The sequence below is a fragment of the Erinaceus europaeus genome, chromosome 1, assembly GCF_950295315.1.
Source record: "Erinaceus europaeus chromosome 1, mEriEur2.1, whole genome shotgun sequence".
NCBI lineage: Eukaryota > Metazoa > Chordata > Mammalia > Eulipotyphla > Erinaceidae > Erinaceus > Erinaceus europaeus.
The window spans coordinates 157,116,575-157,134,117 of NC_080162.1; the positions used below are offsets into that span (position 1 = coordinate 157,116,575).

The 17,543-nt window shown below is 41.3% G+C and overlaps 1 protein-coding gene and 1 long non-coding RNA gene across 4 annotated transcripts in view; both read right to left on the reverse strand.

Moving 5' to 3' along the window:
* Positions 1 to 17,543, reverse strand: part of LOC132540493 (uncharacterized) — a 1,042,170-nt gene that overhangs the window by 830,997 nt on the left and 193,630 nt on the right. The window lies entirely within an intron of this gene.
* UBE2V2 (ubiquitin conjugating enzyme E2 V2) overlaps positions 1 to 17,543 on the reverse strand; it is a 47,204-nt gene that overhangs the window by 13,307 nt on the left and 16,354 nt on the right. For 2 of the 3 annotated variants that reach the window (XM_007533002.2, XM_060198635.1), the window contains exons 2-3: positions 10,032 to 10,180; positions 3,063 to 3,188 (exon numbers count right to left, since the gene is read on the reverse strand). In XM_007533002.2, coding sequence (XP_007533064.1) covers positions 3,063 to 3,188; positions 10,032 to 10,180 — 275 coding nt within the window. The remainder of the gene's footprint in view (positions 1 to 3,062; positions 3,189 to 10,031; positions 10,181 to 17,543) is intronic. The other variant, XM_016192541.2, reaches the window with a different exon arrangement.

Consider the following 17,543-nt stretch of genomic DNA (forward strand, 5'->3'; position numbering starts at 1 on the left):
ACATCAATGACCTCCCAGAAACTTCTTCAAGGAAGTTCATCTACGCCGATGACATCTGCTGTGCAACTCAGGCATCCAAGTTTGACATCCTCGAGGAAACACTCACGAAAGACTGATATCTGATTACTGTAAAAAATCTGATATCTGATTACTGTAAAAAATGGCGACTAATCCCTAGCACTGCAAAAACGGTATCATCTGTTTTCCATCTACACCATGCCTCGGCCTCGCGTGAACTTAATGTGCAGCTTGACGATACGAGAATCCGGCATGAAGCCCAGCCAGTCTATCTTGGTGTTACTCTTGATCGCACTCTGTCATTTCACGAATATCTCATAAAAACTGCAGCAAAGGTGGGCGCGAGGAATCACATCATTGCAAGACTGGCCAGCTCCTCATGGGGCGCGAGCGCTTCCACACTATGATCATCATCTCTGGCATTATGCTATTCCACTGCAGAATACTGTGCCCCAGTATGGTTCCGTAGCCCCCATGTCCACTTGGTCGATTCCAAATTATATTCCTCCATGAGGATAATTTCTGGAACCATCCGTTCCACCCCGGTTCCATGGCTGCCAGTTCTTAGCAACACCGCCCCGCCAGATATTCGTCGGGATGCGGCATCATCTAAGTTCATTTCCCACGTCTACGCTCGACCGGACCTGCCAATATACGCAGATATCTTTGCCCACCCTGTTCAACGCTTGACGTCTCGTCATCCAATCTGGTCTCCTACGCCTACTCTGAACTTCTCTGTTCCAGACTCTTGGAAACAGAGTTGGCAGCCAGCTGAGGTAAAGAACAAACACCTCATCACAGACCCCTGCAAGCGTCAACCTGGCTTTGACCTAGCACGTTATGATTGGGCCCTCCTCAATCGCTATGGAACAGGCCATGGCAGGTGCGCCACTATGTTCCATCGCTGGGGAGCCAAAGACGACCCGAACTGCCCCTGTGGCTACAGACAATGACCCACATAGTCAACGACTGCCACCTCTCCAGATTCAAAGGAGGTCTCGAAACTTTACATCAGGCTCAACCTGACGCTGTTGACTGGCTACGGAAGAAGGGCAAACGCTAGAAGAAGAATCATTATGTTATCTACCTACCCCACCCTGCTTGTTTGTTTTTACCAACACACAGGCTTATAGTGGGGTGGGCAGTTGAACCTAACCAGGGATTTGGAAGCCTCAGGCACGAAAGTCTCTTTGCATAACCTTTATGCTCTCTCCCCCATCTGGCTTTTTTTTCTTTCAAATTTATATTTAAAAAATTACTAATTTTACTAATTAGACATTCTGATAGGCAACTGGCAGTTTTGCTTGCCCCCCCCAAAAAAACTTGAAAATTAAAATCCTTCCTAATTTTACTTGAAATAATAAGTGATATTCTATTTCATAAGATGGGCTATGTACATTTATAATTATAATCATTGTTATACTTCCCCCCTTTTTTGGTGCCTCTAAGGTTATTGCTAGGGCTTGGTGTCTGCACTACCAAGTCACAACTCCTGGTAGCCATTTTTTTCTTTTATTTCTCCTTCCAGTTTATTGTATAGGACAGAGAAAAACTGAGAGTAGAGGGAAAGATAGAATGGGAGAGAAAGAGAGACACCAGCAGATTTGCTTTACTGCTTATGAAGCTTCCCCTGCAGGTGAGGAGCAGGACTCAAAGCTGCACTTAACCAGGTGCGCCATCACCTGGCCCCCAGCACTGTTGTACTTCCTAACATTTATTGTGCATTTGAGTCGCTTTCAAGATTTTTAAGTCTTCACATGAATTTAACAATCTACTTAACTCTTTCTGCTAACTTTTTGTGTGAGTCAGATAGAGTACATCGTTTTGATTTATTTGCCTTAATTTTATGTTTATTGCCACTAAGATTACTGTTGGGGTGAGCCGAATGAGGAGCTCACTGCTATCATTTGCCTTTTTTTTTTTTAAATCGTATTATTGGAGGGTTAATGGTTTGGAGTACAGTTGTTGACATATGGTAAAATTTCTCATCTCCCCAGGACAGATGTTCACAAAAACGCTTTCACCCCCACATTGGGTCTACCTCTCCCACAGAAACAGAGGGAAGAATGGTAGAGAGGTAGACTGAAACAGAGACTTCATCACCCCTGAAGTTTCTCCCCTGCATAGGGGGACAAAGGGGCTTGAACCTGTGTCCTTGTACATGGAAATGTGTGCTCTACTGGGTTTGCCACCACCCAGCACTTGGTTTATTTGCTTTAAATAGACAATGTTCAAAGATGACTGTTCTAATTTCAATGCAGACATTTTTCCCCCCTCAAAGAAATCCCCCTTTCTATGAATTCTGTAGAGTCACAATTTTACATGTTACACATTAGTGTTTTCACTAACCCCAGGCTGACACACATATGTATGTATATATGTATGTGTGTGTGTGTGCGCGCACACGCATATGCATACAAACACAGACATATGGAGAGAAACAGAAAGAAAAACAGACAACACAATACCAGAGTTTCATCCAGAGCCATGACAATCCCATCTGATAATCCCAGGGTTCAGGTGCAAACCTGGGCTTAGTGCATGGCAAGGTACAAACTGTACCTAAATAAACTACCTCTCAGTTCTCAATATTCATCCTTTGAATCTCACCAAATTTAGGTTTTAGTCTCTCTCTCTTTTTTTTTTTCCTGAGATAAGAGACAGAAACAGAAGAGAAAGTGAAAGGGACCAGAGCACCAAAACTTCCTTCAATGCAGTGGGGACCAGGCTCCAAATCTATCCAACCTATCTATTATGCTGACCGTTAGGGCTGAATCTTAGCCCAAAAGGAATAGAACGTTAAATAGAAACAATGTTCATATTTTTGTCCACCAAAAAAGACATAAACTGAAATATAATTACTGAAGCAATTAATAAAATACAAGGGAAAGTATTGTATTTAAGCTGGTACATAACTGTTTTTAAGAAGAGGTCAGATTTATAAGAGAAAACAACAATAACTTCTTTAGACTTTGAGTTAAAAGATATTTCTTAGCTTTCTCCTAACTATATACTATAAGAACAGAATGACTACTATAACTTACCATTCCACTGGAATTATTTATTCCATTCATATTAATTTTGGTTACAAATCTAACTGATGGTGGAGCTTCTGGGTATTTAGATCCACATTCTACTTTCAGGCTATATATTCTGTTTTCATAATTAGTCTGGAAGGCAAAAATAATAGTAAAATTCAAGTACTAATAAAGAGGAAAAGTAAATATAAATGTACTTGATATTATGTATGATCAAGAATTTTTCAATTTCATCTTATACAATTTGAAAAAATATACAGCAATCACACTTAAGAGATTTTATAAAAATTATTTTATAAAGCAGTGTCAAAATAATAAGAATGCTTTTTGTGATACAGATACCTGTAACAACTAAAAGGTAAAAAACAAATCTCTTAAATTTATATTTTACTAAAAAGTGTAGAACTATGGGAAGAATGAGTACTTATGATGGTCATAGCTCTCTAAAGGTTTCTATTTGTCCAAGGTCAAACTGTCTATTCTGACTGCCCCAGCAATAATTATTAATAGTACTTTTCACTCTCAAAAGGGCCTGGTTTGACAATAAAATACAAGCTAACTCCACTAGCATGGTGATCAATAAATTCTATGAAAAGGGAAAAAAAAATAAAATAAAAAAAAAAAAAGAAAAGGGAAAAGATCTTATTATTATTGCACAGCAATAAAACAATTATTTCATGATTCCATTAGTTATATTTACATTATTACTTTAATTTGTACTTTATTAAATTATACTGAGATAAAACAGCAAACTATGTTTACATTAATTTTTAAATAGAGTTTCTTAATCAAGAGGAACACCATTACCATAAAAAATAGGCATTTTAAAGCTATCATAGTTAATGTTTCCTGACAGTCATTCAGGAGTTATTATCATCCTATAATTAACTTTTCTTTATCCTTAGACATCTGTTCACAAGATTAGTATCTTAGTGTACAACTAAAACAAGAAAAAAAAATAAACAAAAGCAACACATTTAGTAATGCTTGCTGGTTCCTTTATAAACCTGGGGAGAAAAGAAGATAGCTGTCGATAGATCTTACTTACCAAACTGACACATGGTTTCTTTCCTTTAATTAAGAGATACTCCCAAGTAGATGTCAGACCTGGTATATTAAGCTACTATAATGTAAAGCCTATGCACCAATCTTATACATTACTAAATTATTTCAATATTTTCTTAAAGTGTATAAAACTCATATAAAGAGATTTCAAGGAAGTCATCTCATTTATGGTTCGGTTCTTCAATATAAATTTGTGCTAAGCATCTCTAGAAAATTTGCATCAAGAAATAACAGCAGTCCAAGAGGTAGTATAATGGTTAGGGCTTTAAGCCTAAAAATATGAGGTCCCAAGCTTGATCCCTGGTGTTGCATATGCCAGGACAGTGTTCTGATTCTTTCTCTTCTCATGCTAACAAGATTTTTAAAAAACAGTAACAGCCCCAAGAAATTCCAGAATTTTAAAAATACTCAAAGTATGTGGAAATAATTATAAATCTCATTCTCCACTGGGTGTAGAAAATGGTATAACCAGGAGTCGGGCTGTAGCGCAGCGGGTTAAGCGCAGGTGGCTCAAAGCACAAGGACCGGCATAAGGATCCCGGTTCGAACCCTGGCTCCCCACCTGCAGGGGAGTCGCTTCACAGGCGGTGAAGCAGGTCTGCAGGTGTCTATCTTTCTCTCCCCCCTCTGTCTTCCCCTCCTCTCTCCATTTCTCTCTGTCCTATCCAACGACAACAACAATAATAACTACAACAATAAAACAACAAGGGCAACAAAAGGGAATAAATAAATAAAATAAATATTAAAAAAAAATTCTATCTTAAAAAAAAAAGAAAAGAAAATGGTATAACCATTTTGGAAACTGTCTTCAGTTTTTAAATAAAGCCAAATTAGCATATACCTACCATATAATGTAACAATCCCACTCAGGCATTTCACCCAAGAGAATCTGAAATAAACCTAAATCACAAAAAGACCTAAAAATGCAAAATGACTTTATTTGTAATAACCAAAAGTAGATAAAATTCAAATGTCTGTGAACAGGAGAACTGATAAACATTATATATGCAAACAGTAAAACACTACACAGTAATAAACAGATGTAGTCCTACTATTACATGGTAAGATATGGCTGAACCTCAGAATAATAAAAACAATTAGGGCTGGAGCAACAGCTCACTGGGAAGGGTGGCTGCCTTGCATGCATGTGGCCCAGGCTCAAGACCCAGCATCACTCGGGAGGTGCAAGGGAATTAGAGAAAGCTCTAATGCTGTGCTATCTCACTCTTCCCCAGCCCAGCCTATGAATGAAACAATGGCTGAGGGCAATGAAATTGTGCGTGTGGGACCCAGTTCCACAAGAAATGAAAACTGATAATTTTTAAAAAGACTGATGAACGCAGGCACTTTGTGATTTCACTTAAAGTTCTACAACAAACTACTGGAAGGTATAGGAGGCAGCGGTGAGGTATAGGATGGGATGGAAAGGGGCACAAGGAGCAGAATGGTCTATATTTTCACAGGTACGGGGCAAAAGGTACATTTTTCAAAACATATGGTAAGGTCTGTGCATTTCACTACATAAAAACTTTAATCAATTTTTTTAAGTTAAAACAACTCTTTTGTTATGATCTGGAAGGCAGTACAGTAGATAAAGCTTTGAACTACTTGTATGAGGTCCTGCATACCAATTCCTGGCACCATGCTAGAGTGATACTCTGGTTCTCTCTCCCTCTCCCTCTCTCGCCCTGCCCTCCTCCTTCTATCTCATAATAAATTAAGTCTTTCCAACATCTAAGCTAGCCTACTAATCTAATCCAACACTTAAAAGAATCAATATTATCCTAACTTTTGGCATCTTTGATTACTGTTATCTCCTATAAATTTTAAACCAACAGCCAATTTATTTTATTTTATTTTACTTTATTTTGTTAGGCCTTAAAGCCAGCCCCCCTGCTCTGCTTACATAATCATTGTTTTGCCTGAAATATCCCCACCACGTTATCCTCCCAGGGTATTTCTAATTCAGTTATCCCCTCAGGGTATTGCTAATTCAGTTAGAAGGATCGCAACAGTTGGAGCTTTTCACCTTCCCAGCATGCCTTTTGCCTCTCTCCACCCCCTTTCCTAGCCATTTCCGTTTCCAACTTGCCACTTCCAGTTTTTACCCCATAAAACCTGCTGCTATTCCAATTTCGCCCCTTTTTCTCTTCTGCATCCTGACCCGGAGAAGGGCTAGTGGGCATAGTGGGAGGCTGCCATTTTGCTAGCTCCACATGGCCTAAACCACTGTGCTCACACACAACTCTGGAGTGCCCGGGTGAATAAAGATTTGTGTTCCCAATCCGCCAAAAGTTCCTGGTCTCTTCTCTCTCCTCCGCGATGCAACCCAACATTATTTTATTTTATTTTATTTTTACCACCAGAGCATTGCTCAGCTCTGGCTTATGGTGGTACGGGGATTGAACCTGGAACTTTGGAGCATGATCATTATGCTATCTACCCCTGCCCTAATTATTTCTATTATCTAACTTAAGAGAAAAATGCAATTAAAAAAAGGGGCAGTGGTGACCTGGTTGTATGCACACATTATCAGGCACAAGGACCCTGGTTGGAGCCCCTGTCCCAATCTGTAAGGACACTTCATGAGCAGTGAAGCAGGTCTGCAGGAATCTGCTTCTCTCTCCCCCTTCCCTCTCAGTTTCCTTCTCTAGCATATAAAATAGGGGGAAAAAAAAAAGGCCAAGAGCAGTGGATTCATAGTGGCAGTACTGAGCACCAATAGTAACCTTGGTGGCAGAAAGAGAGAGAGAGAGAGAAAGAAAGAAGCAGTGTGGAAAAGGAAAGAGAGAAAAGGGAAGGGAAGAAGGGGGGGAGAAGCGGTAGTAAAAAGACTAACATGTACTGCAGTTAGGTACCCGCCTATTATCTAATTATTAATTTACTTCTCATAATTTCTAGAGCTTAGAAGATGGTGCAATGAAAAACCAAAGTTTCCAGGGTTGAAAGGTGGCATACTCATTAAATGCACACATTGCCAGAACTGGAGTTCAAGCCCCAGCTTCCCACCTGCAAGGGAGGGAGGTTCCACAAGCAGTGAAGTCATGTTGCAAGTCTGTCTCTGTCTCTCTCTCTGTCTCTCTCTCCCTCCCTCCTTCCTTTCTCTTTTAATTTCTCTGTCCTGTCAAATAAAAGGAAGAAAAAAAAAAATCAAGGTTTTCACTGCAAACACCAAGCTATAGAACACATAAATTCTAATCATCGGGGCTAGCAAAATAGCTCACCTGGGAGGCTACCTGCTTTGCTATGCATAGAATGCTCCTTTGGAGGAAGCTTTGGTGTACTGGTGTCTCTCCCTTTCTCTCTATTTGAAAAAGTCAGCCAAGAGCAGAGTACTCCCAGTGGATGATAAATAAATCCTAATTATTTAGATTGTATTTCCTTTCTCATGTAACTTTAAAAAAGGGGGGTGGGAGTTGGGCGGTAGCACAGTGGGTTGAGTGCACATGGCACAAAACGCAAGGACCAGCGTGAGGATCCTGGTTCGAGCCCCCAGCTCCTCACCTACAGCACAATCACTTCATGGGCAGTGAAGTGGGTCTGCAGGTGTCTATCTTTCTCTCCCCCCCCTCTGTCTTCCCTTCCTCTTTCCATTTCTCTCTGTCCTATCCAACAACAAGCTATATCAACGACAACAATAACCACAGCAAGGCTATAACAACAAGGGCAACAAAAGGGGAGGCAAAAAAAAAAAAAAAGAAATAAAGAAATGGCCTCCAGGAGCAGTGGATTCATGGTGCAGCCCCAGCAATAACCCTGGAGGCAAAAAAAAAAGAAAAGTGGTCCAGGAGGTGATGCAGTGGATAAAGCATTGGACTCTCAAGTGTGAGGTCCTAGGTTCAATCCCCAGCAGCACATGTACCAGAGTGATGTCTGGTTCTTTCTTTCTCTCTCTCCTATTATTTCTCATGAATCAATAAATAAAATCTTTAAAAAAAAATCAGAACAAGAAAGGGAAGAAGGGGGCTTTTAATTTAGTAGTGGGCATAAATTTTGCAAAGAAATACCAGAAAATACAAAATATACATTAATTCATGGCCAGAATGGCTCACCAGGTAGAGTATGTACACTTCCATATACAAGAACTTGGATTCAAACCCCTGACCCTCACTTGCAGGAAGAACTTTATGAATGGTGGAGCAGATATCTTTCCTTCTGTCTCCTTCTTCCTCTCTTACCTTTTATCAAAAAAGGCATAGGCAAGGATCTGAGTTCAACACCCAGACCCCAACTGCAGAGGGGCAAAGCTTCATAAGTGATCAAGTAGGACTGCAGGTCCTGTCATATATATATGCCCCTCCCAATTTCTGTCTCTATCCAAAATAAATAAATTTAATTTAATTTGAAAAATGAGATAGGGAGTTGGGTGGTAGCACAACGGGTTAAGTGCACGTGGTGTGAAGTGCAAGGACTGGCATAAGGATCCTGGCTAGAGCCCCCAGCTCCCCACCTGCAGGGGTGCCACTTCACAGGTGGTGAAGCGGGTCTGCAGGTGTCTATCTTCCTCTCTCCATTTCTCTCTGTCCTATCTAACAACGACAACATCAATAACAACAATAATAATTACAACAATAAAAAACAACAAGGGTAACAAAAGGGAAAATAAATTTTAAAAAGAGAGAAATATTAAAAAAAAAAAATGAGCTAGATAAGGTAAATTTATTCTCTAGAGTTAATTACTAATTGATAGGCTTTTCTTTGGCAACCATCAAGAAGAAACCTAAACTTTACCAAACAGCAAATCAGTTGAAATGAGCAAATAGTAAAAAAAAAAAAAAAAATCAACCCAAACTTTAAAATGTGTATTCTTTTTTTTAAAAAAAGTATTTTTTTCCAGAAAGCCAAAAAATAGGCAATACACACTTCAGAATCACTAGAGAAGTGCAGAAAATAGGACCTTTCAATATGGAATGCAATCCAGAAATTAAAAACAAACAAACAAACAAAACACCATTCCAATCTGAAGAAGACTGAGTAAATATAAATCATCATAAACTTGAAAAACACATAATAAAGCACAATAAGCCTGTTGCCATAGAACACTGAAATCATAGGCTTTTCAATTTCCTTTATCGTCTCTGGAGCTTCACTGTTCTGCGCTGCCCTTTTCAGATAGGGAGGGTGGGAGAGAAGGAGGAGGAAGAGAGAGTGAGTGAGTGAGTTATGTAGGGAGGGAGGCAAAGATACCACATTACTAAAGCTTACTCAATGAGGCAGGGACTGGACACGAACATGGGTCACGCACATGGTAAAGCAGCATACAATCCACATGAGCTATCTTGCCGGTCCTACTTTTCAGTATTTTGCATAGATGAAGAAGTTGATGTCTACAGCAGGTCAAGTGTCACAGGGCAAAGTGCATTCAACACAAACCACTTTAGAAATTTTTGGTTATACACAAGTGGGTTAGTAACATGTTAGGTGAAAATCAACTGTTTGCTCTTCCCAGGTAGCCCCTCCATTTCCTCACCTTTTCTCCTCCCTATCTGGAATGTTCTCCATCCCCATCAACACCTTCTGAAATCCTATCAGTCAGTCCTTTAAGGCTCATTCCAAAGGCAACTTCCTCCACTGTTCAGCCTTCCTCAATTATTCCAGCTAGAAGAAACATATTCTAAAGTCCCGTAGTGAACTTTCTCTGCCATGTCATTTGCATTTACTTTTCCTCCTCTACTAAACTGTAGACACTTTGATAACAATAAAAGACTCCCCCCCAGTCCTCCAGAAAAATCAATCATTGCACCCTGCACATGGAAAACATCAATAAATGGATATAAAATAAAAGGTAGAGATTGTTTTAGTTAGAAGTTTACAGAATAATTTATTTCAGTATCAATATTATAAAATAAAATGCTTATTTTACAGTGACAATAAGTATTAATAGAAAAAAATGTAATTTATAGCACTAACCCTTGGTGGCCCAATAATCATGCCTGTCCACCTTGTAAGTGTCATATCTTCATCATCTTCAAGGCCCCAGCTAACAGTACCATCGCCTACTCCTTTTTGTCCTTCTTCAAGTTCTTCCAACAAGCGAAAATTACGAGGAACTTTAACTCCTATACAAAAGAATGTCAATGTAAATGTAAAAAGCTCATAATTTTGAGCTATACATAATCAAATTCAGTTTTTCCCCCCTAAATTAACCTTTAAAAGTAATTTCCCCAAAAGGCAAAATTCTCTTCCAAAAGCATTCAACCACAGAAAGTCTTGAATCTAATAACCTCTTAAAATGAAGCTGCTAAAATAATGCCATTGTACCAGACATTAACAACAGTACAGAATTTATACTTCGTTTTCCTAATGACACAATTATATCCTGACATTAATCAACCATAAGAAAATCAATATAAAGTGAATACTTTCCATAATTGAGATTTCTGTTCCTAACTAAGAACACTGCAATAAATGAATGGACAAGGCCAGGGCGAGGGGGAAGTTCACAAAGTTTAAATTTCATTAATGTATACTGACAAAAACTTTTTTTAAAGACTATTGTTTCATCATATATATATTCACATACACACACACATACAGGGAGATGGATATACTGGTAGATATAAATTACTATTTTCTAGAATACATTACTAGATATATTTCTAGATAGACATTTCTAGATAGACATTACTATTTTCTAGAATGCAGAAGCAACCACATCCATGGCCCCTTGTCAGTCTTTTTCCCATTTATCATCCCTGGAGTCCTACCTCTCTTCCATCAGCACCAGCACTCACATCAGCTGGAGTTAAAGGATTTAAGAACAAATTTTCTTGTGAATATGTTCCCAGGATATACCATTCACTGCTTTCCACAATCAAAATTTTCACAATTCACTAACCTTTAGACCTCATCACTTCTTACTTCTAAAAACTGTACACAGAACCCTTGCTCTTTGCCAAAATCTTTAAAACTTTCATTGCATTTTAATGAGAGAAATACAGAGAGAAAGATACAGGAAGCTGAAAAGCCTATGATTTCAGTGTTCTATGATAACAGGCATATTGTGCTTTCTTAGGTGTTTTTCAAGTTTATGATGTTTTATATTTACTCAAAGTCTTCTTCAGACTGGAAATTTTTTTTTTTTCCTGCATTGCATTCCACATTAAAATTCTAACTAAAGGTGGTTCTGGGACAACTGAACCTGGGGTCTCAGAGCCTCAGGCATGAATGTCTTTTGCATAATCATTACGCTGACTAGCTGGCCTTTGCCTAGAACCTCTTACCCTTTACACTTTCCACACATTATTCTCATATGAGACTGAGTTTTACATGAGCAAAAGACAAGAGAAGCCAGAGCACCACTTCCACACATGCAGAGTCAGGGATCAAACTAGGAGTCCCTGGCATACAAACTAGGAGTCCCTTGCACTCTACCAGATGAGATGAGCTACTGATATTTCCCTTGCCACTCAACTTGGTATTTGACATTATTTTGACCTTCAACACCTGGGATCCAACCAAGGTTCTTGTAACTGAACACAACCTTTCTTAGCCTTGCCCCTCCAAAGAATAGGCCCTATGGCCTTCCATGTTCTCATTATCTAACATGAAACACCCACTAACCCCACTGTACAAGTGTTCGATAAATTAGGCAAATGACCTCAGCATCCTCCCTGGTTGTGGCAGATGTTCTGCCTGATGACATGTATCTGTGTGTATATGAGAGCCAAAAGACACACATACACAAAGGCAGAGAGCAGCAGTATCTACTTTAAGGTGGTTGTCATTTTGCCTAACTTCTCTCTAGCAAAAGCCAAAAACATCTCTTCCTAAGTCCGTAACACCAGATTATGCATCATACCTTAAATTAGGTATGTTACCTTAAGACAAAAATACTAGGCACTTTATGAATTGTGCTTCATAAAAACTGCTTTTAAAAAATGCTGGGAGGGGGGGAGTCGGGCTGTAGCGCAGCGGGTTAGGCGCAGGTGGCACAAAGCACAAGGACCGGCATAAGGATCCCAGTTCGAACCCCGGCTCCCCACCTGCAGGGGAGTCACTTCACAGGCGGTGAAGCAGGTCTGCAGGTGTCTATCTTTCTCTCCCCCTCTGTCTTCCCCTCCTCTCTCTGTTTCTCTCTGTCCTATCCAACAACGACGACAACAACAATAATAACTACAACAATAAAACAACAAGGGCAACAAAAGGGAATAAATAAAATTTTTTAAAAATGCTGGGGGAGGGGCGGGGTGGTAGCGCTGCGGGTTAAGCGCTGCGGGTGTCGCAGAGCAAAGGGACCAGCATAACATCTCGGTTCCAGCCCCACTCCCCACCTGCAAGGAAGTCGCTTCATGGGCAATGAAGCAGGTCTCCAGGTGTCTATCTTTCTCTCCCCCTCTCTGTCTTCCCCTCCCCTCTTGGTTTCTCTCTGTCCTATCCAACAATAATAGTAACAACAGAACCGATAAAGAACAAGGGCAACAAAAGGGGGGAAAAAATGGCCTCCAGGAACAGTGGATTCATAGTACAAGCAGCGAGCCCCAGCAATAACTCTGGAGGCAAAAAAAAAAAAAACAAACTCTGGGGTAGGGGGGTGTGGGAAGCGGGCGGTAGCACAGCAGGTTAAGTGCACATGGTATCAAGTGCAGGGACCCCATAAGAAGGATCCCGGTTTGAGCCCCCTGCTCCCCACCTGCAGGGGAGTCGCTTCACAAGCAGTGAAGCAGATCTTTAGATGTCCATCTTTCTCTCTCCTTGTATTTCCCTCTTCTCTCAATTTCTCTGTCCTATCCAACAACAATGACAGCAGCAACAACAATAGTAACAACAATCATACACAACAAGGACAACAAAAGGGAAAATAAAATTTAAAAAAAAAGAATGTTGGGAGTCGGGCTGTAGCGCAGCGGGTTAAGCGCAGGTGGCGCAAAGCACAAGGACCGGCATAAGGATCCCGGTTCCAACCCGGACACCTGCAGACAGGTGAAGCAGGTGAAGCAGGTCTGCAGGTGTCTATCTTTCTCTCCCCCTCTCTGTCTTCCCCTCCTCTCTCCGTTTCTCTCTGTCCTATCCAACAACGACGACAACAACAATAATAACTACAACGATAAAACAACAAGGGCAACAAAAGGGAATAAATAAAATAAAATATTTTTAAAAATAAAATATTAAAAAAAAAAAAAGAATGTTTAAAAAATACCCCTCAAAAACAACAGTCACATTTTCAAACTCAGGGCCAGGGCTCTCTGGTTTTATTTCACCCAAACACTACTTACTGCCTGTGTAGGGAAAAATAAAGCCACAAGATGGGGCGTTACTCCATGAAATAACAATGTCTACTAGTCATCGTCCTCTGGATTTTCTGCCCTGAGTCTCTCTCCTGTATATTTTTCCTATATGTTTGTATGTTTTTCCTGTATAATTGAACAGTTAAGTATCTTTATCTTGGTCTGGGATCTTCATTAAAAGAAAAAAAAATCCCTTTCCAGCTGAAACTTGTAAAATGCAGGCAATTATATAGGTCCAAGAAATTCTGAGAAAACACCAAAACCACAATCAGACCCATTAAAGGAAATATTATCATCAAGAAATATTACCTTATAACCCTAACATTATTTAATTACTAGTCACCAAATTAAGAAAAAAGAAGCAGGGGAGTCGGTGGTAGTGCTGCGGGTTAAGTGCAGATGGCACAAAGATCAACCAGCTAAAGGATCCTGGTTTGAGCCCCCAGCTCCCCACCTGCAGGGGAGTTGCTTCACAGTGAAGCAGGTCTGCAGGTGTCTCTCTTTCTCTTCCCCTCTCTATCTTCTCTGTGTTCTATCTAACAACGACGACATCAAAAACAACAATAAAAAACAACAAAGGCAACAAAAGGGAAAATAAAATAAAATGAAGCAGGGAACAGGGGTATATAGAATAATGGTTATGCAAAGAGACACTTGTGCCTGAGGCTCCAAAGTCCCAGGTTCAATCCCCTGCACTACCATAAGCCAGAGTTGAGCAGTGCTCTGATAATAATAATAATAATAAATTCTAGCTGTCTCTACCCAATAAATAAAGCTTTAAAAAAAGAAAGAAAAAAAGTCTGAATCCCAAGAGGTGGCACAGTGGATTAAGTGTTGGACTGTTAAACATGAGGTCTAGAGTTCAATATCCAACATCGCATATGCTAGAATAATGCTCCTGGTCTCTCTGTTCCTCCTTCTCATTAGTAAATAATAAAATAAATCAGGGGGCCTGGTGGTGGCACATCTGGTTAAGTGCTCACACTATAGTGCACAAGGACCCAGGTTCAAGCCCCTGGTCCCCACCTGTGGGGAGGGGAAGCTTCACAAGTCGTGAAGCAGGGCTGCAGGTGTGTCTCTGTCACTTTCCTCTATCTCCTCATTCCCTCAATTATTGTGTCTATCCAATAATAACTAAATATTAAAAATGAAGGGGTGATAATATAGTTATCAGAGCACTGCTCAGCCCTTCTGATGGTGCACCTGGGAAGCCTCAGGAATCTATCTTTGCATAATCGGTGGTGGTGCACCCGGTTAAGTGCACATAATTATTCCATGTGCAGAGGTGGTGGGGGTGAGGAAGCAGGTCTGCAGGGGTCTTATCTTTCCCACTTCCTCTATCTCCCCCTCCCCTATCAATTTCTCTCTTTCCTGTCAAATAAAATAAAAAGGGGGTGGAAAGTGGAAAAATGGCCACTAGGAGCAGCGGATTCATACTGCCAGCATGAAGACCCAGCAATAACCCTGGTGGCAATAAATAGAGAGGGCAAGTGGTTATGCAAAGGGATTCTCATGCCTGAGGCTTCAAAGTCCCAGGTTCAATTCCCCCCACCACCACCACCACCATAAGTCAGGGCTGATCAGTGCTCTGGTAAAAAAAGAAGGAAGGAAAAGAGGGAGGCATGGGATGGGAAAGGGAGGGGAGGGGAGGGGAGGGAAGAAGGAAAGGAAGGGAAGGAGGGGAAGGGAGGGAGGGAGGAAGGGAAGATGGATGGATGGATGGACAGACAGATGGACGGATTGATGGAAGGAAACAGCAGGAGGTTCCTCCAAAAACTCAAACTAGGTCTGCAAAATAGCCTACCTAGAGAGTGCACTCCCTTTGTCCTTGTTGGTCATTACACCAGGTCCCCTGCATTGCTTGATGCTGTGGTCTATTTACATAATCATTGTTTTGCCTGAGACCCGCCCTGCCTGCAGGGTATTGGTTTATCCCATTGGTTAAAACCTTACCAACAGCTGCTATGGAAGCTTTTTACCTTCGTTCTCTCTTTTCTCCACCCGCCCTTTTCTCCACCCCCTCTCCTAGCCATTTCCTTTTATGACCTGCCACTTCCATTTCAAAAGATATAAAGGCGTTGTCTCTGATCAATAAAGGCATTGCATTGTGTTCCGCTCAGCCACGAGTTCCTGGTCTCTTCCTTCTCCAGCTACACTAGCCTGGCAGTCCTGAGCTGGATATGGAAACCCAGCCCCAGGGCACTGGAGGAAATCTTCAGTACTATGGCACATTTCCCTCTCCGTTTCTTTCTTTCTTTTTTTTGCCTCCAGCGCTAGAATCCACTGCTCCTGGAGGCCATTTTCCCCATTTTGTTGCCCTCCTTGTTGTTATTGTTGCCATTGCTGTTGTTGTTGCTGGATAGGACAGAGAGAAATGGAGAGAGGAGGGGAAGACAGAGAGGGGAAGAAAAAGACAGACACCTGCAGACTTGTTTCACCTCTTGTGAAGTGACCCCCCTGCAGGTGGGGAGCCAGGGGCTCCAACGATGGGGCTCCAACCAGGATCCTTGTGCCAGTCCTTGAGCTTCACATCATGTGTGCTTAACCTGCTGCGCTACAGCCCCCCCCTTCTTTTGCCTCCAGGGTTATTGCTGGGGTTCAGTGCCTACACTAGGAATCCACTGCTCCTAGAGGCCATTTTTTCCCATTTTGTTGCCCCTGTTGTTGTGCTTGTTGTAGTTGTAATTGTTATTGTTGTCATAGCTGTTGCTGTTGGGTAGGACAGAGAAAAATCGAGAGAGATGGGGAAGACAGAGAGGAGAGATAGACACCTGCAGACCTGCTTCACTGCTTGTGAAGCAACCCCCTGCAGGTAGGGATTGGGGGGGGGAGCGGGCTTGAACCAGGATCCTTACACCGGCCTTTGTGCTTTGCACCATGTGCACTGTTTAACCTGCTGTGCTACTGCCCAGCTCCTGTTTCTATTTCTAATGGGAAAAGAGCCTATAGCAATGAAGCCTTGGTGACCCAGGGGGAAAACAAAAAACAAAAACCTCATACTGGAACTACCCACTACTAAAATAGGCTTAATTTTCCACTTCTGGGTTTTCAGGCAAAGAAAACAAAAAAACAGGGGGCCGGTTGGTGGCGCACCTGGTTGAGTGCACACATTATAATGCACAAAGACCCAGGTTCAAGTCTCGGTCCCCACCTGCTGTGGGAAAGCTTTACAAGTGGTGAAGCAGTGCTGCAGGTGTCTGTCTCTCTCCCTCTTGATTTCCCCCTTCCCTCTCGATTTCTGGCTGTCTCTATCAAGTAAATAAAGATAAAAAAAAAAAACACTAACTTGAAAAAAATAAACGAATACCGTTCACTACAGCATGATTTACAATAGGCAAACTACAGCAAGAGCCCACCTGCAATAGGCAAACTATGGCATCAAAAAAATGGATAATGAAAATGTGGTCTAGTCATGGGCACTTAAGGAAAGGGATCTGAACTCTTTAATGCAAGTGTTGTCAATGTCAGAGCAATTACACAAACAGTACATTTTGGGGCTATAAAAAAATAAGTAGAGAGGTCAGGCAGTGATGCACCTGGTTAAGTGCACACACGACAATGTTCAAGGACCAGGCTCAAGCCCCTGGTCTCCACCTGAAGGAGGAAACTTCTTGAGTGGTGAAGTAGGGCTGCAGGTATCTTGCTGTCTCTTTCCTATCTATCTCCCCCATCCCTCTCAATTTGTCTCTATCCAATTAAAAAAAAAAAAAGACAAAAATAGATCAAGGAAGAGTACAGAAGTTACTTTATATTTTCCAGGGAAGCAGCTAATCATGTATATTTCAGAACTAGGAACGAACCCATTTTTTTTCTTTTCTTTCCCATTTTATTGGACAGGACTGAGAGAAATTGAGGATGGGAAATAAAGAGGGGCAAAGAAAGATAGACACTTGCAGAATTGCTTCACTGCTTGTCAAGTGTCCCCATTTAGGGAGCCATGGGGGGAGGGGCTCAAACCCGAGTCCTTATGCATAGTGCTGTGTGCGCCACCACCTGCTCCCCCCCTTTCTTTCCCCAGTCCTTAATCAACTACCGAGAGAGGAAAAGTTAGGAAGCATTCTTGTTTCTCTCCAGCATGAAAAGTTAAGTAAAAGAATCAGGCAGTAGTGCACCAGGTACCTACACAAGTTACCAAGCACAAGGATCCAGGTTCAAGGCCCTGGTCCTCCTCACCTACAGGAAGGAAAGCTTCATG